This window comes from Gobius niger (assembly GCF_951799975.1).
Source record: "Gobius niger genome assembly, chromosome: 10".
In the NCBI taxonomy this organism is placed as follows: domain Eukaryota; kingdom Metazoa; phylum Chordata; class Actinopteri; order Gobiiformes; family Gobiidae; genus Gobius; species Gobius niger.
The window spans coordinates 34,034,443-34,061,202 of NC_136861.1; the positions used below are offsets into that span (position 1 = coordinate 34,034,443).

General features: G+C 43.2%; 1 protein-coding gene across 2 annotated transcripts in view; it reads right to left on the minus strand.

The window, feature by feature from the left end:
* Positions 1–26,760, minus strand: part of LOC306969663 (carbonic anhydrase-related protein 10-like) — a 221,140-nt gene that overhangs the window by 11,115 nt on the left and 183,265 nt on the right. For both annotated transcript variants that reach the window (XM_079565356.1, XM_079565357.1), the window contains exon 8: positions 5,802–5,976. In XM_079565356.1, coding sequence (XP_079421482.1) covers positions 5,802–5,976 — 175 coding nt within the window. The remainder of the gene's footprint in view (positions 1–5,801; positions 5,977–26,760) is intronic.

Below are 26,760 nucleotides of genomic sequence, written 5' to 3' on the forward strand. Positions count from 1 at the left end.
AAAACGGACAAAAATTGATAAGAAAATAACAAAAAATTGATTAAAAAATGACAAAAAAATGACAAAAAATTGATTAAAAAATGACAAAAAGAGACAAAAAATTGACAAAAAAATGACAAAAAAATGACAAAAAAATGACAAAAAAAATGATTAAAAAAACAGACAAAAAATTGATAAGAAAATGACAAAAATGTGACAAAAAGAGACAAAAAATTGACAAAAAAATGACAAAAAAAATGACAAAAAAAATGACAAAAATTGATTTAAAAAACGGACAATAAATTGATAAGAAAAGGACAAAAAAGGACAAAAATGACAAAAAAATGACAAAAAATTGATTAAAAAAAATGACAAAAATGTGACAAAAAGAGACAAAAAATTGACCAAAAAAATGACAACAAAATGACAAAAAATTGATTTTAAAAATGACAGAAAATGGTTAAAAAATGACAAAAAACAAAACAAAAAATGGATTAAAAAAATTACAAAAAAGTTACGAAATGAGTTGAAACCCCCCCCAAATAAGATGGAAAAAAATATGATGACGGGAGGAAAAAGATCCATTTAGATGAGTTTTGTAGATCTTAGCTTTCAAATGAGGCGTTACACTGGCCTACAGGATTTGGGTAAAGCTGAACTGGAGAAAATGCTCTCGGTTCAGGCGGGAGTTAAGAGGTAAATATATTGATACTTAATCAAAGTATCAATACTTTCAATACTTTTTACAGTGGGAGGAAAATGTACCCCTGGAACCGCCACCTTAACGTGGTGGAGGGGTTTGAACACCCGAATGATCCTGGGAGCTCTGTTGTCGGGGGCTTTGTGCCCCTGGTAGGGTCTCCCAGGGCAAACAGGTCCTCGGTGATGGGTCAGACAAAGAGCGGTTCAGATGTCAGTTTTGTAAAGAGGAATGATCCCAGATTCTTTCTGCTCGTTGTGAGCGTCTAATCTGCAACTACAGGAAAGCAGTTCTTACAAAAGACTCAGCCAGTAATTCAAAACTGTTCCAGTTCAGCGAGAATCCTGGGTTCACTTACTTTGTCCTGAGAATGTCAACATGTTATTCCAAAGCATTCACATACTTTCCAAAGCATTCACATGGTTTCACAGCACTTTATGTCAAAGAGGGGGTATTATGCTTTTTTCAATCACATGGCACCAGTCTATATCACACTACAATGATGACCAAACCTTCTGTTGGTCTGTAAATGCAGTAAATAACTGCCTTGTATAAAATGTCTCTCTCAAAATGGCTGTAGTGAATGTCTTGAAATAGGCCTCTGTCTCTTTAAGAACCTCTGAGCCTTTCAGACACGCCCCCTCCACACTCTGTCTGTGGCATCAGTGGGGAGGGGGTTCTGCTGAGGAGCAGTGGTTGGTTACTCGGCTGGTGACGAAAGCTCGGAGGCGTCTCCAGGAGGTGGGGGCGTTCCTAGGAGGACTCAGGCAAACCTATCCCTAAAATGGCCGCCATCAGAGTTTTTACAGATTACTCAAAAATACGTGAATGTGCCAAGGCAACACTTCATGTTTTTAATGAGTGAATGACAGAATAACATGATGTAAAGCTTGAAAAAGTCGATTTAGTATAATACCCCCCCTTTAAATCTACATTTTGCTTTACATTCTGAACACTTCAGAAACTGTCAAGAGGCATTTGTGTGTAAGCCTGACTCCAGCACTCAAGAGGGGCTTCCTGGAAAAACAGTGTGACAGAAAATATACATTTTGAGAAAAAAACGCCCTTCGAATTTACAATCTCCCATTTGCATTAAAGGCTTTCTTGGACAGATTGGACTAGTTCCTTGCTCCATGTTCAGCTGAAGGAGTAATCTGGTCAAGACCTCACATTTCTCGGCTCAGTTTTGTTTGCGTGCAGCACCGGGGCTGAATACCAAATACGGTGCATCGGGGCCGGTATGAATTAATCCTGGGGTTGAAAAATGAAAAACGAAGCCTGTAATTAACGGGAGGCCATGCATGACCAATTAGTTGGATCACGTTATTAATCACATAGAGCTGGGTTTACTCTGAAGCGTGGGGGGAGGGGGGGGGATACAGTATTAGTGGAAGTGTGCTCGACGCAGAGAAAACTTTGATCACCGTCGCCGTCTGCGCGGTAAAGGCCGCGGCGTCTCACTAACGCAACGTAATTGATCGTTGACATTTTTTGGGTGACTACTTCAGTGTTTGGTAAATTAATTGGGGTAAATAGAGGAGCTTGAGAGATCCGCCTTGAGGAGAGAAAAGCTTTCATGATCGGATCAGAGCTGTGCGGAAGAGAACGTTCTCTGGAAAAGCATAAAAGGTGTTTACATACAGTCCATCTGGCAAATACCGTAAACACAGACACTATTTTACCTCACGCCGTCCAATTACCGGTGACACGCTTTCAGTTTGAAAATCGCTCTACGGAAATAAAGAGTTGCACAAAAGCGTGGTCCCGGGGCCAAGCGCGGCCCTTGGAGCGATATCTGATGGCCCTCAGGCTTCACGTTGGATCGGCACACATCTCCAGAGATGGCACTTTTTACTGCAAGTTTAAAGGTCCTATATCATGCAAAATCGACTTTTTGGAGCTTTTAGCCATGTTGTTGTGCTATATCCTTATCAAAAACACCCCCAGAGTGTTTTTCGGCTTCATTCACGCAGTTCTCAGCAATCCTCCTGAATCCTGATCTCCGAGCAGCTGCTCCGCCCTCTGCTGGAAAACGTTGTGACACTCTGACATTTTTTACGCCATAGTGTCAAACAGGAAGAGCACAATGTAATGCCTTATGGCCTGATTGTAATTTATAAAACAGCTATAAAAAAATAAAAAAAATACAAAGGAAGCGCTTCCAGGTCAGGGCTGAAAACAAACGCAAAACAAACGCACCCCTGAGCGTCTGAACAGATGTCATGTTTGCACTGAATGAAGGATGTGAAGATGGAGCTCTTTCTAACCTACTCTGGACACGCCTGTTCTTTTTTCTTACCTAACGATAATGTCGCGGAGAAAAGCGCGTTTGGCTACGAGAGGTGCTGGACTTTATTCAACCTTCCTAAAGAAGAGGCCACTCGCCAGAAGTTGAAATTTCTTTCCAGGATTCGGCGACTATCAGCCAAAATAGTGTTTTTTTCTGTGACTGTCTCTGATGGACGTTTGGTGAATCTTCTCAAAGTGGATTAACTTTTATAACCAACGCGAGTCCCCAATGTGATGGAGAGGCCAGGGCCAGAAAACACTTATATCTCTCACAAAAAATAGTGCTCCATAGTGGTAGAGGAACAATATATCATATAAATGCCTATACTTTACTTTGGGATGGCTAACATAGCAGGATACAGTTGCTTTAAAGCGAGGCACGGCACGTTAACCTCTTTTTATGCAGAGGTCAACGTGGAGATTTTTTGCTCCCTTAACGTCTTATTTTTTTATGTCAGAGAATGAAAAAAGACAAAACTTCCGATGCTTATTTTATGAAGTTTTGTATGTGAAGGAGCTGGAGATATCCTGGAAGTAACTCGCACATCGCGTTACACAACCCGGGTCCCCACACGTATTCAGTCACAAATATGGGCCCCGTCGTGAGAACCAGGGACACAAGTCGGCTGACTCAGTTTCCCACAAACCGAGTAAGAAGATTTTTTTTTTTTTTAATTGGTGATTCTCGCTTTTTTGCAGATTCTTTTAGTTGGGATCACGAAGAAGCCTCAACATGTTTTAGATAACAGTATTGGTATATTTCAAATCTCAGGGTGAAAAAGCCGAAGAAATAACGCACACCATGGGGGCGTGTCATTGTGTGTGACTTCATGATTATGAAACACTTCCCCGTGTGTCTCATGGACGCTCTGAATAGCCAGATGCTGGCGCTGGAATACTACTACAGAAGTTTGTTTTTCTGCGTGAAACCAGTAAACTTTTCCAGTCTAACTTTTCCAGTGCGACTGATGATGCCCTGGCTGTAAGCATGCACAGCGCCTCCTGCTGACCGTTACGTTTCCTGAGCCAACTCCTTGAGAGCGTGTTTTAAAGGAATAGGCCACCGTTTTTACATACTGAGATATGTTCTTACCTAACCTTAGACGAGTTAATATATCCCCGTCTGGTCTTTGTCCGTGCGCTCTGCCAGGCAAACGGAGCACTTGTACAGAGCCTTTTACAACAAGCAGAAAATATATTTTGGGAAAGTGCTGCGCATTCCTACCTCATGGTCGAGGTCCTGAGTCCTGTGTCGTCGTCCGGGGTGAGTTGGAAATCCGTGAAACATTACTACGCTATATACTTTCTGCTTGTTATCACAGCCCGGCACGATGCACGTAAAAGGCATTGTTCACAAGTTATCCACGCTTCTTCAACTGTTCTCTGCTCGCTCTCTACAAGTAACGCAGCTTCTATTGACGGAAGTGAGCGGGGGAAGTCTTTAGGAGTTACTGCACGGACGTTTTGCTCCTCGTATCATTACGCCTCACAATATAGTCCCCCTTTTTATCTGCTTATAAAATCGACATGTTACATTTCTGTGTAAATATACTTCGCATGAAAACACTTCACGTAACTTTATTTAAATAGGGAACACGTGGAAGAGCTTGGTAGCTTCTATCGTGAGCTTTTTTGGAGCTATGTGACAAGTGGGAGAGGCTGCGTATGTGCTCCGTTTGCGTGACAGAGCGCACGGACAAAGACCAGACGGGGATATATTAACACGGCTACGGTGAGGTAAGAACATATCTCAGTATGTAAAAACGGTGGCCTATTCCTTTAAGACAGAGACATTTGCATAACTCTACGGCGAAAAGAACTGAGCGACGAAACGGATTTGATCACAATAGTGAACGGGTTTGCTGAGCAGAAGACCCACAAAGGTTACTTCAGACGGGTGAGTGAAAGTTAGTTTGTTTGCTTGTGGCCGCCGTGCCATCGTGTCTGTTTGCTTTTTGATGAGGCCATTGTTGTGCTGTAAGCTAACGTGGTGTGTTCAGTTGATTTGTTTGCGTTTTGTTTTTGGTCGTAAGCTGTGCAGGTTACGGATAATATAACGTAGTCATTGTCCATGGCACTAGATCGTGTGTGTGTTCTTCTTTCCCTCTGGTCACATGTGTGTGTGTTGGGATAACGTTGCTAGTTGTCATTGTGTTGCTAGTTGCTGTAGAGGTAGGCTCTATGGGAAGTGGATTCATGCAAGAGACATTTATTTATATATTACCTGTTGCTTTTTGCCATTTTTTTTTGCTTTACATCTTTACTGGGGGAGCGGGTGTGGCTTCTCTAAATGAGATGTAAATGAGCCCTATTGTCAATTGAGCCGAGGTGAGAACAGCCCAAAAGTTTAGAGGCTGTTTTCTCAGCTAAGAGAAGACAGATTCTCCAAATATGATCAGATTTCCATGTGTTACACATCATTGGAAAGCTTGGAGACTATACACTTTCTGAATCTATGTCTCACTCAAAATGTCCTTCATTTCCGTGATGGGTCACATATAGTATTTTTTTTTCTGGGAATCCGCTGTGAAAGAGTCATGTGCCACGCAAAATAAGTTTTTGTTCCACTCATGCAACAAATTCTCCACTTCAGTAGCTTCTACAGACTCCAAACTTTACAGGCTTAGATGTAACAATACAATGAAGTTCTTTTCAAAGGGATTTTTTAATGTAATTCCCAGCCTGATTTATTGAGCTTTGAACCTTCCAAAAAAAAAAAAAGTGAGTGTATACAGATTTTTTCACTCGTGACTAGCTTATTAAAAAAACCTAAACAAGATCCAAACTCCCCTCTGACCTCGAATGGCTTTTTGGCGTGAAAAGAGCGAGTTACCTCTGTACTGCGGCCGCAGAGCTCGGTTGTTGGGACAGTCTCGGCCCTGCTTGCTGAAGTTGATGTTGGTGCGTATGCAGCGCTGGAGCAGGGGCTGGGTGGGCCGCGTGTTGTCGCTCATGCTGGAGAAGATCTTGTAGGGCTCGTTCAGGCTCAGCAGGCGTAGAGAGTGCATCTGCGGGGACAGACAAACAGACACTCGCATCACAACTTCAATCAGTTCAGTTCAACGGTGCGCGATCGCGCCTCATTGACCTGCTGTCGGGCTCCTCGTGTGTCATGTTTTATCAAATGCACACAAAACACTGCACTCCTTAGCATCTCGTCTGGTGTAGAGTCTGCTCTCACCCAGGGGCGGACTGGGACTGAAAAACAGCCCTGGACTCTGACCAGCCTGGCCCAAAGTAGCGTAAATGTGACACTTAGCACCCGTCTCAACGGAGCGCATTTTCTCCAGTTCGGCTTTACCCAAATCTAAAAGCTTCTCGGCTGGAGAGCAACAATGTAACGCCTCATTTGAAAGCTAAGACCTACAAGAGCGATTGTAACTTTTTGTCAAGTCGCCACAATTTTTAACCTCTTTTTTGTTTGTTTTTTCATTACTTTTTTTGTGGCTTTTTGTTGTGTTTTTGTCACGTTTTTATTGTGTTTTTGTCACATTTCTTCTGTAATTTTTTGTTGTGTTTTTGTCACGTAGTTTTCTATCATTTTTTGTTGTGTTTTTGGTACGTTTTTTCTATCATTTTTTTGTTGTGTTTTTGTCACGTAGTTTTCTATCATTTTTTGTTGTGTTATTGTCACATTTTTTCTATCATTTTTTGTTGTGTTATTGTCACATTTTTTCTATCATTTTTTGTTGTGTTTTTGTCACGTTTTTATTGTGTTTTTGTCACATTTCTTCTGTAATTTTTTGTTGTGTTTTTGTCACGTTTTTTCTATCATTTTTTGCTGTGTTTTTGTCACGTTTTTATTGTGTTTTTGTCACATTTTTTCAATCATTTTTTGTTGTTTTTGTCACGTTTTTTCTATCATTTTTTGTTGTGTTTTTGTCACGTTTTTATTGTGTTTTTGTCACATTTTTTCAATCATTTTTTGTTGTTTTTGTCACGTTTTTTCTATCATTTTTTGTTGTGTTTTTGTCACGTTTTTATTGTGTTTTTGTCACATTTTTTCTATCATTTTTTGTTGTGTTTTTGTCACGTTTTTATTGTGTTTTTGTCACATTTTTCTATCATTTTTTGTTGTGTTTTTGTGGCCTTTTTCGTTGCTTTGTTGTCGTGTTTTTGTTGACTTTTCGTCACATTTTTCGTCACTTTTTGTGTCGCTTTTCCGGCACATTTTTGTTTTCTTTCCCTCCTCTTTTTGTCGCTAATTTGATGCTTTTCTTTTTAGCTTTTAGATTTGGGTAAAGCTCGGTTGAGGCGCTCTCACCCCAACCTGACCAACCTAACAGTCGAACTACATCCCTGGGGTGGTCAGGGGAGGAGAGCCCCTGCAGGGGGGGGAGATACAGTCAGCATCTGTGGTCATGTCTGAAGCAGTCCGAGGGGGAAAACAAAGAAGTCAAATAATTGAACTTTCTCCCATTTCTCATGAACAACTTTAACAAATCCTGAATATTTTTTTAGACTAAATAAAAATACAGAGACATGGAGAGGAGCAAAGTGGTTCAACAGCCCATGAAGACAGAAGAAACAGACAGTGCTAACCATGAAGCTTATGTCAGATTCAAGCTACGTACGGTATGCTAACGTGAGCGACAATTGCAGCTTTTTTCCGCTTCTATTGAACAACCTGCTGTGAAAAAACTTGAACCAATGTTGGACTGTATTGGTGTATGATGAATATGTTTGTCGTCTGCCAAAAAAAATGTGCCGTCTTTATCTATACAAGCCATCAGGGGCGGACTGGCCATATGTCCATTCTGGAAGAGCACAGAAGGGCCACTGGCTCTAGGGCCACCGGTCCCGCCTCAACCGAGCTTTACCCAAATCTAAAAGCTAAAAAGAAAAGCATCAAAATAGCGAGAAAAAGAGGATGAAAAGTCAACAAAAACATGAGAAAAATACAAGGGGAAAAAAAAATATACAAAAACGTGAGAAATACACAACAAAAAATGATGGAAAAAACGATTAAAAAAACAACAAAAATATGACAAAAATGGGGCGACGTGACGAAAAGTGTCCGTCATTTTTGTAGGTCTTAGCTTTCAAATGAGGCGTTACATTGTTGATCTCCAGTCGAGAAGCTTTTAGATTTGGGTAAAGCCCAGTATAAAAAAACATGAATCTCAAAGGAATTCCGCGGAGTATGGTGTGCCACAAGGTTAAATTTTGGGACCACTATTATTTATTATTTATTATTTCAAAAATAAAATAAAAATAATAATAAAAAGCCGAACTGGGGAAAATGCACTCGTTAATGTTAAGGCGGGCGGTAAAAGGTTAAAATATGTATTTGTGGAAGTGCACAATTACGCTAATTTGGGCCAGGCTGGTCAGAGTCCAGGGCTGTTTTTCAGTCCCAGTCCGCCCCTGCAAGCCATCAGTTTTAACCAACATGCTAACAAATCAATAAATGCAATGAGATCAACACGTTTTCACACCTGAAAGGCATGGGTGCAAAAGGGTGCATTGCAGCTCGGGATGGGCACCGTTAAACAGTTCCTACCGGTTGGGGGCGGTATCGCAAAGCACAAATTCTTTAGGTGCCGACTTTGCTTTTCTCTCCAGACGTCCATATATGTATTTCCAAAAGCGAGGCTATAACTTACTAACTACAATGGTACAATGGACTAGGCCTAAACCAGAACTGAAGAAGACACTTGAGTTTTTAAGCAAATTGAAAAGATAACAACAGGAACGACATGATTCTCTACCTTTGTTGTTGTGCTTTATTCATTTATGTATTTTTTATTTAACACACATTTTATTGTGTTTTTGTCACATTTTATTGTGTTTTGTCACGTTTTTATTGTGTTTTTTCACATTTTTTCTATCATTTTTTATTGTGTTTTTGTCACATTTTATTGTGTTTTTGTCACATTTCTTCTGTCATTTTTTGTTGTGTTTTTGTCACGTTTTTTTCTATCATTTTTTATTGTGTTTTTGTCACGTTTTTTTCTATCATTATTTGTTGTGATTTTGTCACGTTTTTATCGTGTTTTTGTCACATTTTTTCTATCCTTTTTTGTTGTGATTTTGTCACATTTTTTCTATCCTTTTTTGTTGTGTTTTTGTCACGTTTTTATTGTGTTTTTGTCACATTTTTCTATCATTTTTTCTTGTGTTTTTGTCACGTTTTTATTGTGTTTTTGTCAAGTTTTTTCTATCATTTTCTGTTGTGTTTTTGTGGCCTTTTTCGTATTTTTTATTTAACAATAGTATTGAGATGTTACTTAAATGGTCTCTTTTCGTCTTCACTTCAGCTCCGTGTGGATTTTCTCGTGTGTTTTGTAGCAACTTAGAGAGAAGCTACAGCGTTTTTATTGTTCTGCAGCTCATTTTCGCTCAATATGGACATGCTGTATCTCTTTAATTTGTTTTTTCTGAGGACTATTTAGTGTCTCAGATGAATAAACACCCGGGCATAAAACGGCGTCAGAATGGCCAAAACTGCTAGCTGTGAGTTAGCGACGTTAGCTTGTGTCTTGTGCACACTGCAGACTCCACGCTGCAGCGCTAACAACATTAAGCTCTGGTTAAATCCAGCTCAGACTCTGATTTAGAGAGCGCAGTCTGTAATGAAGTCAGCTCTATGTGGAATATTGTGTTTCCACTAAAGAATTCTCCAGTTTGTTGCTATCTTCTCTCCTCAGCTGAGAGCTGCGGCAAATGGTGTCGGTTTCTGGTATCGGGACCTCGTGAATGGGGACACGTAATGTTCCTCACAGTGCAAACTATCAGACTTTCACCAGGAGCTCCTTCTACTATTGGCCTGACAAGAAACTTGATGTAATGTAACAAAGCTAAGCCGTGTTAACACCCACTGAGGTGTTTAAAAATGCTTTGACCTCCAGGTTCAGCCTCCTTGACCGTGACAGTGGGTCTGGGCTCCTCCTCCCCACCTGCCGCTCTGTGCAGCTCGTCGAAAAGTGTCACTCCCCAGATTTGATTCCAAAGTCTAGACCTTTTTACTGCACAGACCCAGAGCCTCGTCCAGCGTGAGGGCGTTCAGTTATGGATTACGCCGTATCTGTTACATCATAAACTCCAGAGCAACACGGCATGTCTCCCCCCCCGGTCTCCCAGCGCACTCCGGTCTGGCGCTATTATTCTGCTCTAAAGCAGACGGGGCATTCAGGTGCAGCCCGTGAAGGGGAGATTTACATTTCAAAGCCGTCTGTGCGGTGTTCACAGACAGAATGTGCCGGAGGATTCCCACCGGAGGAGAGCGGCTACTGCGCAGGCTCCGGCGAGAATTTACTGGAGATTAAACACAGTTGTACGCTCAGGTCAATGACACCATTATTCAGCACGCTATATCTGACATGTGCAGTCATCTCTGTTACTGCAGTACCTTTTCACTGGGATACTTTCTGTACTAGGATTTATAAACACATCTGTGTCTTGAAAATATGTAGTTACAAAGTTTTACACATTTTTCCTTTCTTTTCTCCCAATTTTTTATTTTATTTTTTACCAATTTTTCATTACTAATATTTTCCCTCCCTGTGTTTTAACTCAATTTGTTCTGAATCTTTTTTCCTGATTTTTTCCTCCTTTTTTTTGTTTTTCTGTCATAATTTCTCCCTATTGTTCCCAACAATTTCACACATTTCTTGACATTGGAGATGAACCCAATATTGTGCAGATCTTCCCAACATTCTCGTTCTGTTATGATAAATATTTTACCACAGGTATGGGTAAGGTGGGGGTAAATAAACTGCATTTGGATTGGAAGAACCTGGAGTGTGGATCACAACCTGACTCTTAACGTAGGTAAACCCAAAGAGATGGTCTTTGACCCCAGACTTTCTGTGCTGTAAATGATCTCGGAGGCTTCATTTATTAAGAAGACAAAAATGTCTTGGTTTTATAACGCTGTTCTGGAAAGCCTAATCAGATAGAGCATGGTTGCCTGGTTTGGCTCTTACTGTCTTATGTAAAACCAAAATTGAGAAATTGGTCCGAAATGCCATGAAGATTATTGGCAGGAAAGAGTTTCCTCCTTTTCAAACACTCTGAGAATGTTTTTTGCCTGTGGCAGGGCCGAGGATTCAAAGAGAACCTTCTCATGTGCTCTTTATGAATATGAGCTTCTATCATCGGGGAAACGATTCAGGCTTTAAGAGCCACAAGACACTGATACAAACACTCTTTTAGTCCTGTATCAGTTACTCTTCTTTACAAGTGCAGATACAGCACTTTGTGTTCAGGTCTTTTTTATTGCCTTGATGAAACTCTGGGCAACATTGTGGCCTTAAAGTATACATTATATGTTATATTGGGAAAACATTGGGAAATGTTGTGGAAAGTTTTTTTTTTCTGCCCTTTTGTCAATTTCACCTCAAATGCGTGTAATTCAATGGAAGGAAAATGAATAAATAAACATTATTAATCTGTTTAATGGTTTAGATGGTTTAGATAAATATTTTAGCATGAGTATCAGAAAAGTATTGTTCAGGTATCGTAATAAAAAAAACAAGTATTGTTAAAGTACCGGTATAAATAAATAAATAAAGTAACAGTACCCAGCCCTAGACAGTATAAGCGATGTTATACTTGTCTTTGATTTATGCCTCAATCTCCCCCTCTGGCTGCTTCAAACACGACCACATAGTAGATACAGACGGCATCTCGTCATAGAAGGGGGCGTGGCTTCACCGAGAGGGAAAATAGAATCTTTAGGGAAACGCAATTTTTCACTCTTTTTAGCCATTTCCGGGTGAAATATAAACTAATTTATCCCATATAAATAAAGTCAAGTCTAAATCGGGTCCATATGGATGTTTATTCACAGCAGATTGTTCAGTAGAAGTGAAAAAAACGGCAGTCATAGGTAGCACTAGCTAGCATTAGCATTAGCATTAAGCTAACACGTAGCATCATGTTAGCATTCTCTGTTTTTTCTGTCATTATGGTCTGTTGAACCACTTTGCTCCTCTCCATGTCTTTGTATCTTTATTTAGTAGAAACTATATTCATAATTCAGCGTTTGTTAAAGTAGTTTTTGAATAATTAGAGAAAGTTTAGATTTTTCTCCAAATTGTTTTCCCCCTTAACTGATTTCAAACATGACCATATATGGGCGTATCCATTAGAGGCCTTCTACTGTATCTATTTGAAATTCCATTTCAATTTAAATCAAAACAGAATCTCTGTAATGCAGAACAGTCGTCATCGTCATGGCAATAAAAGTCCCTCGTGTTCCGGAAGGCCTTTCTGATTGGACGGTTTTGGTCTGGCGTGTTACATGTTACAAGTGACGCAAAGATCGGCCATTCTGGACAAAGCTTACGCTCGAGACAGTACGTCATTTTCTGCTCCAAGACGACTTTGATCGACACAGCGGAAATTTGATCGACACAGCGGAAATCAACGTCTACCTGATGGAAACTACGACGAACATGGATTTCTCTGGTAAGTATCCTTTACAAGTGACACGTTTACATCTAGGCTTTGACGAAGTCGGTAGATTGTAATGTTTGTCTGTGAGTTTTCGAACACTTTTCATGGACTGTCTTGACTATTGCGCCACTACTCCTGCTACTATCGCGATATACTTCTGTACGTTCAGAAAGAAATCAGTTTATCTCCATCAAATTTTGTCAAAACGACTGAACTAGTTCCAAAACAAGACTCAAGTAGGAGCCAGTTCGGACAAATGTACGTTTTAACACCGCAGATACGTGTCAATCTCACTGTAGAGGTGCACACGTTGCAGAGTTAAGGAATAGTTGTGTTAATTGTGTTAATATTAGCGATTGTAACATCACAAATTCCTGGATGTGCGAAAAGCTCGTCTACAAGACAAGCAGATTGAAACATAAAGGTTTCTAAGACGTACAACACACTTATTTGATCAAATGTATCACTTTTAACCAGGATAAAGTCTACCGACCTTGCGACATGTTGCTTTTTATGTCACGTTTTCTGTAAAATGACTAATACAATATGAACAGGGTTTGTTATCATGTAGAGCCCTGAGAATGTTGTGAAGTGTGGGAAAGTCTGATGTAAGTTACAGTTGTGCTAGCGGTGTCCTTTCCCCTTGCTATGTTGTTTCCACGTTCACGCTCTCAGCCTCACCTCACAAACACACATCTATAGTAAATCAGGGGTCACTAAAGGGCCTCGTGCCGGCCCGTCCAAACGTGTCCGAACTTAGGATCCAGCTGCACCGCATTTCCTCCTCCGGTACAGCTGGAGTTTCGTAAACAACATCACGTAAGCCTCCGGGTCTGTCGCGAGAGGGAAACAGCCCACAGTCTTTCTTGTTGTGTCTTATTTAGTCCTGGTTCAGTCCTGGGTTTACAACTCAGCGTCAGACTTGCACCGGGACCTTGCACACCTCACTGCGCTACGTCACTGAGCGCTGAGCTGTGTAAACCAGTGACATAAGTTGCCTTTTGTTATGTGTGAATCCCGTGAGCCTAATTATCACCGCGTAATGTTAATAAATGAACCTAATATTTTAGGTTCAAATGGACACAAATCTCGTTTTTCTTTATTTTCCGTTTTACTCAAATAGAAATAAAGGTCTGTCTCCAATTTTGGCCTGGTTCCAACAAAGGCCTGGTCCTCAATGTTCTTGAGTAAATAAAGGCCCCATTAGAGAATTGACGGTACATATATTAGGGCTGTCAACATGAATTGTGATTGATCTCTTTAATTGAAAACATAATCAGTGTTAATCGCATGATATGTTTTGAGCAAACACACTCCTGTATCTGAGCACACACATGACCTGAAAGGCAAAGCACTTGTTTGAACTTCATATTGTGAGCCAGGAGTCTCCTTATAGTCGACTTTATGAACCTAAATTTTGCAGATTCTGTCCAAAATGTCCAGCACCAAAGAAAATGTATCTAAAATGTGACTTTGTGGGCGAGTGAAGGAAAGAACTGAAGAGATCCCGGTTATCAGCTGTTGGGCTTTTCCCATAATCATGAAACTGTGACTATTTGGTCAATGAAATTAAGTGTTCTTATTATGGAGGACCGTGGCTGCCAACACAATAAATATATCTATAATATAATAATGTATATCTGTCTATAATAGTCCTAATATATCTAATCTGTATATTTATTGCGGTGCACCCCGAGCAGGTTTGTCTGGTTGTTAACTTTCTTTGTTTTACTCTTATTACAGAACTTTGTGAGGGCGACGTCCTTCAGGGACAAACTGCCGCTTACTCTGTGCTGAGGTTTCTCGGTGAAGGCTCTTTTGGGATGGTAGTGGAGTGCCTGAAGATGGACACCAACGAGAGAGTGGCAGTGAAAATGCTGAAGAATCCTGCAGCGATCAGAGAGGCGGAGAGGGAGGTAAGATCGCTTTAGTTTTTCATGATCATGTTTAAACAACCCAGGACACGTCTAACTGTGTTTTCTTGTTACAGGTGCAGATGTTGGAGAGAATCGGACAGCTGGACAGTGAACGCTGTAACCTGGTGCAGTTCAAAGAGTGTTTCCAGCACATGGGCCTCACGTGTCTCGTCTTTGAGATGCTGAACATCAGTCTGTGGGACCTCCTCACGAAGCACAGGCCTGCGCTACCTATCGGTGAGGTCCGGCCGATCGTCCAGCAGCTGCTCGTTGCCTTCAACGCCCTGAAAGACATCGACGTGATCCACGCTGACCTGAAGCCGGATAACGTCATGCTGACCAACCAGCCTTACAGGCTCAAACTGATCGACTTCGGCCTGGCCCTCACCTCCTCAGAGGTAAAGAAGGGAGTTCTCAGACAGCCCTCTGCGTACAGGGCTCCAGAGGTGACTTTGGGATGTGTGCACGACTTTCCCATCGACATGTGGGGACTGGGCTGTATTGTGGCCCGTCTTCTTGCGGGGAAAAAGCTGTTTCCTTGCAGCGGATATCAATCGATGAAGATGATGGTGGATCTGCTCGGGATGCCTCCTGACGACATGCTTAATAGCGGAAGGTACACACAGTCCTACTTCACCAAAGAAGAAGACGGCCGACTGAATCCAACATGGAGGCTCCTGACGCCTGAAGAATACAGACGTGTTAATCGTGAAGAACCAGGAGAACCCGGTCCACTCCAGAATGACCTGACGACGTTGGACGATTTGCTCAATGTAAGTGCTTTAAGCAGGATGACTTTTACTCTCCTCTGACATTTGTACTTGATAATATATTGTTATCGTAAATGCACAGAGCAGTTTGGAGCTAGAGTCAAGTTCAATCAATGTGCATTTGAAAATCTAACTTGTCTAACTAACTCTTCTGGTCTTGTTACAGTCTTTCGTGTGCCAGGATGAAGAGCAGGCTGAAGATGTCAGGATGTGTGTGGACCTTCTCAAAGGTCTTCTATCTGTGGACCCCAGACTCAGAGTGACCCCAGCGCAGGCGTTACAGCACCCTTTCATCACCATGGCCCACCTGAGTCAGGACAGCCAGTAGTAAGTGTGACATTTCAATCAAATCTTTGAGCAACGTTGCCTCAAAAGTTAGCAAGGTGGTTCTTGTTTACATTCACAAACACAAAACCTCTTTTTAGCCACTGCAGCTCAGTCTGAAATCTATAGAAATAACCTTTGTATTTTTTTGTATTGGAAGATTTAGTTTGTTCAGTACTGGATGATTAAAAAAGAAAAACAAACATTGTGCAATGTTGCTTAAGTTAATAATGACATGTCCCACCTGTTGGTTATGAGTTATTAATGAGTTATTAATTTTTCCTTTTTTTCCTTTTCAGCTCAACATTCTGTAGATTCGTGATGCAGCATGTTAATCCAACGGACTCTGACGCCCATCAAGAAGAACAACCAGCAGTATCTCCAGACGACGCCCAATCCAAAGGTTCAAGCCCGGTTTCCTTGGACTCTGCTGCTGCAGCGCCTGAAGTGGTTTCAGCCCGAGCTGTGGAACCATTCCCTCAGGCCGGTGGGTTACATGCAGCTGAGAGCGTTACCAGCTCAGAAGAACATGCTTCAAATGGTGCAGGCCACAAGGTCAGATGGGGCTCCATCGACCAATCTCCTACAATACAGAAGCCGTCGCAGGCTGAGGAGGTCCACCCCGTTCACTACAACCTGCACGTTGAAGAGGGAGGTGAAACCCGTTCCTTTGAAGGAGAACTTCCACAGACTGAGCTCCAAAACAGAACTCACGACAACGCAGAGAAGACAGACCAGGACAGTGGACATGTTTCTGGTCCGGTAGAAACATCTGACTCCACTGACCTCTCTCCTGTGATACCGCTGGTTTCACAACCTGATGAAGACTACGTGGCCAGCCCAGGTGACCCCTTGGACATCCAGCAAAATGTTGACGAAGAGATTACGCGTCTAGATGTATCTGGTAAGTAACATTTGTGAAAATAGCATTTGATTATTTTATTTGTTTTATAATTTAATTTGAACAAATGTCTGTGGAATTGGTTTCACATTCCAACATCAGGACTTCTAAAATATCTTGTGTTTTCAAAGCAGAAAGATGTAAAGTATGAGCCATTCTCTTTTTTTACTTGAATTTGATGAAGCAGACAGGTTTAAATGTTGTTCTGGTTTAGATGTTACTGTTTTCTGTGAGTGCAAACATTGTTTGGTCGTTAACATTTCTTTGTTTTTGTTTTATTGCAGAACTTTGTGAGGGCGACGTCCTTCAGGGACAAACTGCCGCTTACTCTGTGCTGAGGTTCCTCGGTGAAGGCTCTTTTGGGATGGTAGTGGAGTGCCTGAAGATGGACACCAACGAGAGAGTGGCAGTGAAAATGCTGAAGAATCCTGCAGCTATCAGAGAGGCGGAGAGGGAGGTAAGATCGCTTTAGTTTTTCATGATCATGTTTAAACGACCCAGGACACGTCTAACTGTGTTTTCTTGTTACAGGTGCAGATGTTGGAGAGAATCGGACAGCTGGACAGTGAACGCTGTAACGTGGTGCAGTTTAAAGAGTGTTTCCAGTACAGGGGCCTCACGTGTCTCGTCTTTGAGATGCTGAACTCCAGTCTGTGGGACCTCCTCACGGAGCATGGCCCTGTGCCGACTATCAGTGAGTTCCGGCCGATCGTCCAGCAGCTGCTCGTTGCCTTCAACGCCCTGAAAGACATCGACGTGATCCACGCTGACCTGAAGCCGGATAACGTCATGCTGACCAACCAACCTTACAGACTCAAACTGATCGACTTCGGCCTGGCCCTCACCTCCTCAGAGGTAAAGAAGGGAGTTATCAGACAGCCCTCTGCGTACAGGGCTCCAGAGGTGACTTTGGGATGTGTGCACGACTTTCCCATCGACATGTGGGGACTGGGCTGTACTTTGACCCATCTACTTTCGGGGACAAACCTGTTTCCTTGCTGCGGATATCAATCGATGAAGATGATGGTGGATCTGCTCGGGATGCCTCCTGACGACATGCTTAATAACGGAAGGTACACTAAGTCCTATTTCACCAAAGAAGAAGACGGCCGACCGAATCCAACATGGAGGCTCCTGACGCCTGAAGAATACAGACGTGTTAATCGTGAAGAACCAGGAGAACCCGGTCCACTCCAGAATGACCTGACGACGTTGGACGATTTGCTCAATGTAAGTGCTTTAAGCAGGATGACTTTTACTCTCCTCTGACATTTGTACTTGATAATATATTGTTATCGTAAATGCATAGAGCAGTTTGGAGCTAGAGTCATGTTCAATCAATGTGCATTTGAAAATCTAACTTGTCTAACTAACTCTTCTGGTCTTGTTACAGTCTTTCGTGTGCCAGGATGAAGAGCAGGCTGAAGATGTCAGGATGTGTGTGGACCTTCTCAAAAGTCTTCTATCTGTGGACCCCAGACTCAGAGTGACCCCAGCACAGGCGTTACAGCACCCTTTCATCACCATGGCCCACCTGAGTCAGGACAGCCAGTAGTAAGTGTCACATTTCAATCAAATCTTTGAGCAACGTTGCCTCAAAAGTTAGCAAGGTGGTTCTTGTTTACATTCACAAACACAAAACCTCTTTTTAGCTTTTCGATTTTTTTTGTATTGGAAGATTTAGTTTGTTCAGTACTGGATGATTAAAAAAGAAAAACAAACAGTGTGCAATGTTGCTTATGTTAATAATGACATGTTTGAAGTCCCACCTGTTGGTTATGAGTTATTAATGAGTTATTAATTTTTCCTTTTTTTCCTTTTCAGCTCAACATTCTGTAGATTCGTGATGCAGCATGTTAATCCAACGGACTCTGACGCCCATCAAGAAGAACAACCAGCAGTGTCTCCAGACGACGCCCAATCCGAAGGTTCAAGCCCGGTTTCCTTGGACTCTGCTGCTGCAGCGCCTGAAGTGGTTTCAGCCCGAGCTGTGGAACCATTCCCTCAGGCCGGTGGGTTACATGCAGCTGAGAGCGTTACCAGCTCAGAAGAACATGCTTCAAATGGTGCAGGCCACAAGGTCAGATGGGGCTCCATCGACCAATCTCCTACAATACAGATGCCGTCGCAGGCTGAGGAGGTCCACCCCGTTCACTACAACCTGCACGTTGAAGAGGGAGGTGAAACCCGTTCCTTTGAAGGAGAACTTCCACAGACTGAGCTCCAAAACAGAACTCACGACAACGCAGAGAAGACAGACCAGGACAGTGGACATGTTTCTGGTCCGGTAGAAACATCTGACTCCACTGACCTCTCTCCTGTGATACCGCTGGTTTCACAACCTGATGAAGACTACGTGGCCAGCCCAGGTGACCCCTTGGACATCCAGCAAAATGTTGACGAAGAGACAGCGCGTCTAGATGTATCTGGTAAGTCACATTTGTGAAAATAACATTTGATTATTTTATTTGTTTTATAATTTAATTTGAACAAATGTCTGTGGAATTGGTTTCACATTCCAACATCAGGACTTCTAAAATATCTTGTGTTTTCAAAGCAGAAAGATGTAAAGTATGAGCCATTCTCTTTTTTTACTTGAATTTGATGAAGCAGACAGGTTTAAATGTTGTTCTGGTTTAGATGTTACTGTTTTCTGTGTGTGCAAACATTGTTTGGTCGTTAACATTTCTTTGTTTTTCTCTTATTGCAGAACTTTGTGAGGGTGACGTCCTTCAGGGACAAACTGCCGCTTACACTGTGCTGAGGTTTCTCGGTGAAGGCTCTTTTGGGATGGTAGTGGAGTGCCTGAAGATGGACACCAACGAGAGAGTGGCAGTGAAAATGCTGAAGAATCCTGCAGCTATCAGAGAGGCGGAGAGGGAGGTAAGATCGCTTTAGTTTTTCATGATCATGTTTAAACGACCCAGGACACGTCTAACTGTGTTTTCTTGTTACAGGTGCAGATGTTGGAGAGAATCGGACAGCTGGACAGTGAACGCTGTAACGTGGTGCAGTTCAAAGAGTGTTTCCAGTACAGGGGCCTCACGTGTCTCGTCTTTGAGATGCTGAACATCAGTCTGTGGGACCTCCTCACGGAGCATGGCCCTGTGCCGACTATCAGTGAGTTCCGGCCGATCGTCCAGCAGCTGCTCGTTGCCTTCAACGCCCTGAAAGACATCGACGTGATCCACGCTGACCTGAAGCCGGATAACGTCATGCTGACCAACCAACTTTACAGACTCAAACTGATCGACTTCGGCCTGGCCCTCACCTCCTCAGAGGTAAAGAAGGGAGTTATCAGACAGCCCTCTGCGTACAGGGCTCCAGAGGTGACTTTGGGATGTGTGCACGACTTTCCCATCGACATGTGGGGACTGGGCTGTACTTTGACCCATCTACTTTCGGGGACGAACCTGTTTCCTTGCAGCGGATATCAATCGATGAAGATGATGGTGGATCTGCTCGGGATGCCTCCTGACGACATGCTTAATAACGGAAGGTACACTAAGTTCTATTTCACCAAAGAAGAAGACGGCCGACCGAATCCAACATGGAGGCTCCTGACGCCTGAAGAATACAGGCGTGTTAATCATAAAGAACCAGGAGAACCCGGTCCACTCCAGAATGACCTGACGACGTTGGACGATTTGCTCAATGTAAGTGCTTTAAGCAGGATGACTTTTACTCTCCTCTGACATTTGTACTTGATAATATATTGTTATCGTAAATGCACAGAGCAGTTTGGAGCTAGAGTCATGTTCAATCAATGTGCATTTGAAAATCTAACTTGTCTAACTAACTCTTCTGGTCTTGTTACAGTCTTTCGTGTGCCAGGATGAAGAGCAGGCTGAAGATGTCAGGATGTGTATGGACCTTCTCAAAAGTCTTCTATCTGTGGACCCCAGACTCAGAGTGACCCCAGCACAGGCGTTACAGCACCCTTTCATCACCATGGCCCACCTGAGTCAGGACAGCCAGTAGTAAGTGTGACATTTCAATCAAATCTTTAAGCAACGTTGCCTCAAAAGTTAGCAAGGTGGTTCTTGTTTACATTCACAAACACAAAACCTCTTTTTAGCTTTTCTATTTTTTAGTTTGTTCAGTACTGGATGATTAAAAAAGAAAAACAAACATTGTGCAATGTTGCTTAAGTTAATAATGACATATTTGAAGTCCCACCTGTTTGTTATGACTTATTAATTTTTCCTTTTTTTCCTTTTCAGCGGAGCATTCTGTAGATTCGTGATGCAGCATGTTAATCCAATGGACTCTGACGTCCATCAAGAAGAACAACCAGCAGTGTCTCCAGACGACGCCCAATCCGAAGGTTCAAGCCCGGTTTCCTTGGACTCTGCTGCTGCAGCGCCTGAAGTGGTTTCAGCCCGAGCTGTGGAACCATTCCCTCAGGCCGGTGGGTTACATGCAGCTGAGAGCGTTACCAGCTCAGAAGAACATGCTTCAAATGGTGCAGGCCACAAGGTCAGATGGGGCTCCATCGACCAATCTCCTACAATACAGAAGCCGTCGCAGGCTGAGGAGGTCCACCCCGTTCACTACAACCTGCACGTTGAAGAGGGAGGTGAAACCCGTTCCTTTGAAGGAGAACTTCCACAGACTGAGCTCCAAAACAGAACTCACGACAACGCAGAGAAGACAGACCAGGACAGTGGACATGTTTCTGGTCCGGTAGAAACATCTGACTCCACTGATCTCTCTCCTGTGATACCGCTGGTTTCACAACCTGATGAAGACTACGTGGCCAGCCCAGGTGACCCCTTGGACATCCAGCAAAATGTTGACGAAGAGATTACGCGTCTAGATGTATCTGGTAAGTAACATTTGTGAAAATAGCATTTGATTATTTTATTTTTTTCTAATTTAATTTGAACAAATGTTTGTGGAATTGGCTTCACATTCCAACATCAGGACTTCTCAAATATCTTGTGTTTTCAAAGCAGAAAGATGTAAAGTATGAGACATTTTCTTTTTTAACTTGAATTTGATGAAGCAGACAGGTTTAAATGTTGTTCTGGTTTAGATGTTACTGTTTTCTGTGAGTGCAAACATTGTTTGGTCGTTAACATTTCTTTGTTTTTGTTTTATTGCAGAACTTTGTGAGGGCGACGTCCTTCAGGGACAAACTGCCGCTTACTCTGTGCTGAGGTTTCTCGGTGAAGGCTCTTTTGGGATGGTAGTGGAGTGCCTGAAGATGGACACCAACGAGAGAGTGGCAGTGAAAATGCTGAAGAATCCTGCAGCTATCAGAGAGGCGGAGAGGGAGGTAAGATCACTTTAGTTTTTCATGATCATGTTTAAACGACCCAGGACACGTCTAACTGTGTTTTCTTGTTACAGGTGCAGATGTTGGAGAGAATCGGACAGCTGGACAGTGAACGCTGTAATGTGGTGCAGTTCAAAGAGTGTTTCCAGCACATGGGCCTCACGTGTCTCGTCTTTGAGATGCTGAACTCCAGTCTGTGGGACCTCCTCACGGAGCATGGCCCTGTGCCGACTATCAGTGAGTTCCGGCCGATCGTCCAGCAGCTGCTCGTTGCCTTCAACGCCCTTAAAGACATCGACGTGATCCACGCTGACCTAAAGCCGGATAACGTCATGCTGACCAACCAGCCTTACAGGCTCAAACTGATCGACTTCGGCCTGGCCCTCACCTCCTCAGAGGTAAAGAAGGGAGTTATCAGACAGCCCTCTGCGTACAGGGCTCCAGAGGTGACTTTGGGATGTGTGCACGACTTTCCCATCGACATGTGGGGACTGGGCTGTACTTTGACCCATCTACTTGCGGGGACGAACCTGTTTCCTTGCAGCGGATATCAATCGATGAAGATGATGGTGGATCTGCTCGGGATGCCTCCTGACGACATGCTTAATAACGGAAGGTACACACAGTCCTATTTCACCAAAGAAGAAGACGGCCGACCGAATCCAACATGGAGGCTCCTGACGCCTGAAGAATACAGACGTGTTAATCATAAAGAACCAGGAGAACCTGGTCCACTCCAGAATGACCTGACGACGTTGGACGATTTGCTCAATGTAAGTGCTTTAAGCAGGATGACTTTTACTCTCCTCTGACATTTGTACTTGATAATATATTGTTATCGTAAATGCATAGAGCAGTTTGGAGCTAGAGTCATGTTCAATCAATGTGCATTTGAAAATCTAACTTGTCTAACTAACTCTTCTGGTCTTGTTACAGTCTTTCGTGTGCCAGGATGAAGAGCAGGCTGAAGATGTCAGGATGTGTGTGGACCTTCTCAAAAGTCTTCTATCTGTGGACCCCAGACTCAGAGTGACCCCAGCACAGGCGTTACAGCACCCTTTCATCACCATGACCCACCTGAGTCAGGACAGCCAGTAGTAAGTGTCACATTTCAATCAAATCTTTAAGCAACGTTGCCTCAAAAGTTAGCAAGGTGGTTCTTGTTTACATTCACAAACACAAAACCTCTTTTTAGCTTTTCGATTTTTTTTGTATTGGAAGATTTAGTTTGTTCAGTACTGGATGATTAAAAAAGAAAAACAAACATTGTGCAATGTTGCTTAAGTTAATAATGACATGTTTGAAGTCCCACCTGTTGGTTATGACTTATTAATGAGTTATTAATTTTTCCTTTTTTTCCTTTTCAGCTCAACATTCTGTAGATTCGTGATGCAGCATGTTAATCCAACGGTCTCTGACGCCCATCAAGAAGAACAACCAGCGGTGTCTCCATACGACGCCCAATCCGAAGGTTCAGGCCCGCTTTCCTTGGACTCTGCTGCTGCAGCGCCTGAAGTGGTTTCAGCCCGAGCTGTGGAACCATTCCCTCAGGCCGGTAGGTTACATGAAGCTGAGAGCGTTACCAGCTCAGAAGAACATGCTTCAAATGGTGCAGGCCACAAGGTCAGATGGGGCTCCATCGACCAATCTCCTACAATACAGAAGCCGTCGCAGGCTGAGGAGGTCCACCCCGTTCACTACAACCTGCACGTTGAAGAGGGAGGTGAAACCCGTTCCTTTGAAGGAGAACTTCCACAGACTGAGCTCCAAAACAGAACTCACGACAACGCAGAGAAGACAGACCAGGACAGTGGACATGTTTCTGGTCCTGTAGAAACATCTGACTCCACTGACCTCTCTCCTGTGATACCGCTGGTTTCACAACCTGATGAAGACTACGTGGCCAGCCCAGGTGACCCCTTGGACATCCAGCAAAATGTTGACGAAGAGATTACGGGTCCAGAGCGTCATCAGAGACGAGACTTACTGGACATTCACAAACATTTAGATGGCTTCTGCTCCCTTGAAGGACGGCTGCCTCATGCTGCTGAGAAGGACAGTTCAGGTGGTTTTAAAAATGAAGTCCCACATACACGTGCCACATCACAGGCATGTGTCTCCAGCTCCACGGGAGGAGATGCAGACTTAGATGCATGCTTAGACGTCTCACTCAAGGCGAGGTTACCTAATGAAGAGCCTGGGGAGACAACTACAAACCAATTGGATTTGCCGCTCTTTGTCAAAGACTTTAATGCAGTTAGTTTACCTGTCAAAGTGATTGTTGTGGGTTCAGGTCTTGGGGTCAACATCCAACAGAGTCCAACTTTAGATGATGCTAGACCAAGTAGTGTTCTTCCATTTCTTAAACAAATCCCATTTAGTCCAGATTTGCAAGAGGCCATTAATAACAATAATAGTAACATGCCAGATCCAGGGCACAGCCTCCAAGAGAATTGCAACAGACGTGGAGAATCAAAGCCCTCGGCTTTCCAAAGTCCGCCTCTCCAGGCCGCCAGGTCCGAGAGTGGAGATTCACACGTCATGGATGTGTCTTCAGGCGACTGGAGCTTTATCACGGAGCAGATTGAGTCTCCTGACATTAAGGAGGGCTGCGGATCAAGAGACTTGGGCTGCAATAATGAAATAATTGAGATGGGCAGAGCTGAAAATCCTAAACCAAGTAGCTCTTTAGAAAAATGCGGCCCTAGCATTATGGCTAAAACAGCTTTGTTATTACACAGTCTAAACAGTGTGATAGCGTTAGATAATAAGGCTTCACAATTAGCCAAACAGGATACAGTCCCAAAGTCCAGCCCTCAGAGAAAAGGTGAAAAGTGGGACAGACAAGTGGATGTTGACCCTATAAGCAGAGCTGCAGTGGCTCACAGAAGAGTTCAGGGAGATTTGGACTTGGTTGTGGTATTTGTGAAGTGTTACACAGTCTCTATCAGGCGGCTCTCATCACGGCTTCAGTCTGGAGTGTGTGCTAGAGTCTTTGTTGTCCTCGTTTGGGATCCAGGAGGAAAGAAGCCCGTCTAAGGGTGCGTTCACGCTTGGTCCATTTGGAAGAGAACCCTGATGTACTTTCCAGGAACGTCTGCTTCTTTGGAACAGATGATTCCCAGAAAGCACACCAGGGCTCGCCTCAAATGGACCGAGTGTGAACGCACCCTTACGGGAGCAGGTGACTGCCGCGTGCAAACACGTGGCATGCACCGGTTTTAGATGAGACTTTGGGTTTGGATTGGACAGAGAGGGTCGCAGCATTAACTTCAATTGAACGTTTTCTAAGGTTTGTTGTTTTTAAATAGCAGTATAGTGTTTGTCTGATGCACGGTGAGGTCAGGTTAACAGATGGTGCATGCATCTACTTCAATGAGACTCTTTTTGGATGCGAACCCGCGTTCTACATTTTCTACGGCAGGGAAACACATAGGTACACAGCCAGGGTAAAGTAAATTAACTACATCTATAGGGGCTTAAAGCGTGAATGCATTTTAAAGCACGGGGCAGAGTGGCATCAGATCTGCACACAGGTGACTGTCGCGTTCAAAGACGTGGCATGCACCTGTTTCTCTCAGGTGAGACTCTGTTCCGTGTTTTGATTTGGGTCTTGGTCACACCTGACGTCCACACAGGTGACTGTTGCATTGGGACCAGGACTTTTGCACGGGACAGATGTAGCCAGCTGCTTGTGTCAAAGCAGAATGGCGTTTGTCTGATCTCGTGTGAGGTCATGGATTTCAAAGATGTGACATGCATCTGTTTCAGGTGAGACTCGGCTCTTGTTTTGATTTGCATCAGTGTGGGTGGGATTAGACTGGGGGGGGCAATTAATTTTCATAAGGGGCCACATGGGAAGCCTGAATTGGATCGGAGGGCCGCACCAACAATAACTCAAACTTATATCGGGATATAAGTATAATATATGGGGAGTGTATCCCCGGGATCCCAAAAGAAAAGCTCACAAAATAAAAAACACATTGTGACTGGGAAAATACATTGAGGATCAATAAATGACTAATAATGAGCCTGGCAGGACTGTAGCCTCATAAAAACCACTTGCACTTTACAAGCCTGTGTCACAAGTCTCTGCTGCACTGTAGTCAGTATTCATTCACTCCACACTATGTGGTAGTAAGCTACTATTGTAGCCACAGCTGCCCAGGGGCAGACTGTCCATTTCCCACTTGCAAGTCACACAATGTGTTGTTTATATCCTGATTTCTTATTATGCCAGTGCCCTCTGCTGTGGAATTCTTTCCTTTTATTCTTTCTTCTTATTAATCTGCCCCCTAGTGGCTGGAGTGAGCATTAAGGTAATATATATAACTCCGCACAGGAATGGGCTAGAGACTTACTTTACAAGTAGTGGGTGAGGGTCACAGCATCATCAGTATTGGATTGTCGGGTTAGTTAATACATACAATAAAACATGGTTGAATATGCCAGAGTTAGCCAAAAAGCTTTTTGCAGCCATTTGCAGGTCCTGGTAGAGACTGTTTAACAACTACAAAACCACATCAGTCGTTATTTTGGGGCATAAATCAGGGTGCAAAAACATCTGCAGCTCAAAGTCAGTTTCTGGACGAATCAATCGCTCTATTTTGTGACATAGTGTGCACTATGTGAGATGCCCTTTTCAAAGCTGTGCAGCTCTGGATTTTGAACCTCTTCAAATCAGTTCATGGTCAGGTCAGAGATGAAGCTCTAACCCACAGCCTAAAGCCTTGGGGGACCGAGCTTCACCATCGCCGCCCCCCACCCTCTGGAACTCACTCCCCATCCACATCAGAAACTCAGACTCACTGACCACCTGCAAAAACCTGCTCAAAACTCACTTGTTTCAGCTCGCCAACAACCTACAATACATGTGCCATCTTTGTTTGTTTGTCTCATTTGTAAAGCGTCTTTGAGTTTCCTTGAAAAGCGCTATTTAACACTTATGTATTATTATGATTATTAATAATAAAGCAAAGCCCTATCCACTAGCTCTCTTTACTGCATTTACTTTGTCTTTTTAGTTCTGATATAATATATATCTTTTTCTGGGGTCTGTTCATCGCCATCCACATGGTGTCCCTCTGTCCTCTGAACCCCTGCCCAAAAAGGACTGGACAACATGCAAGAACCGAAGCTCCAACAAGGACTGAATGTTCTTCCATGGTCTTGGCCCCGTCTGCTTCGGGATTTCCATC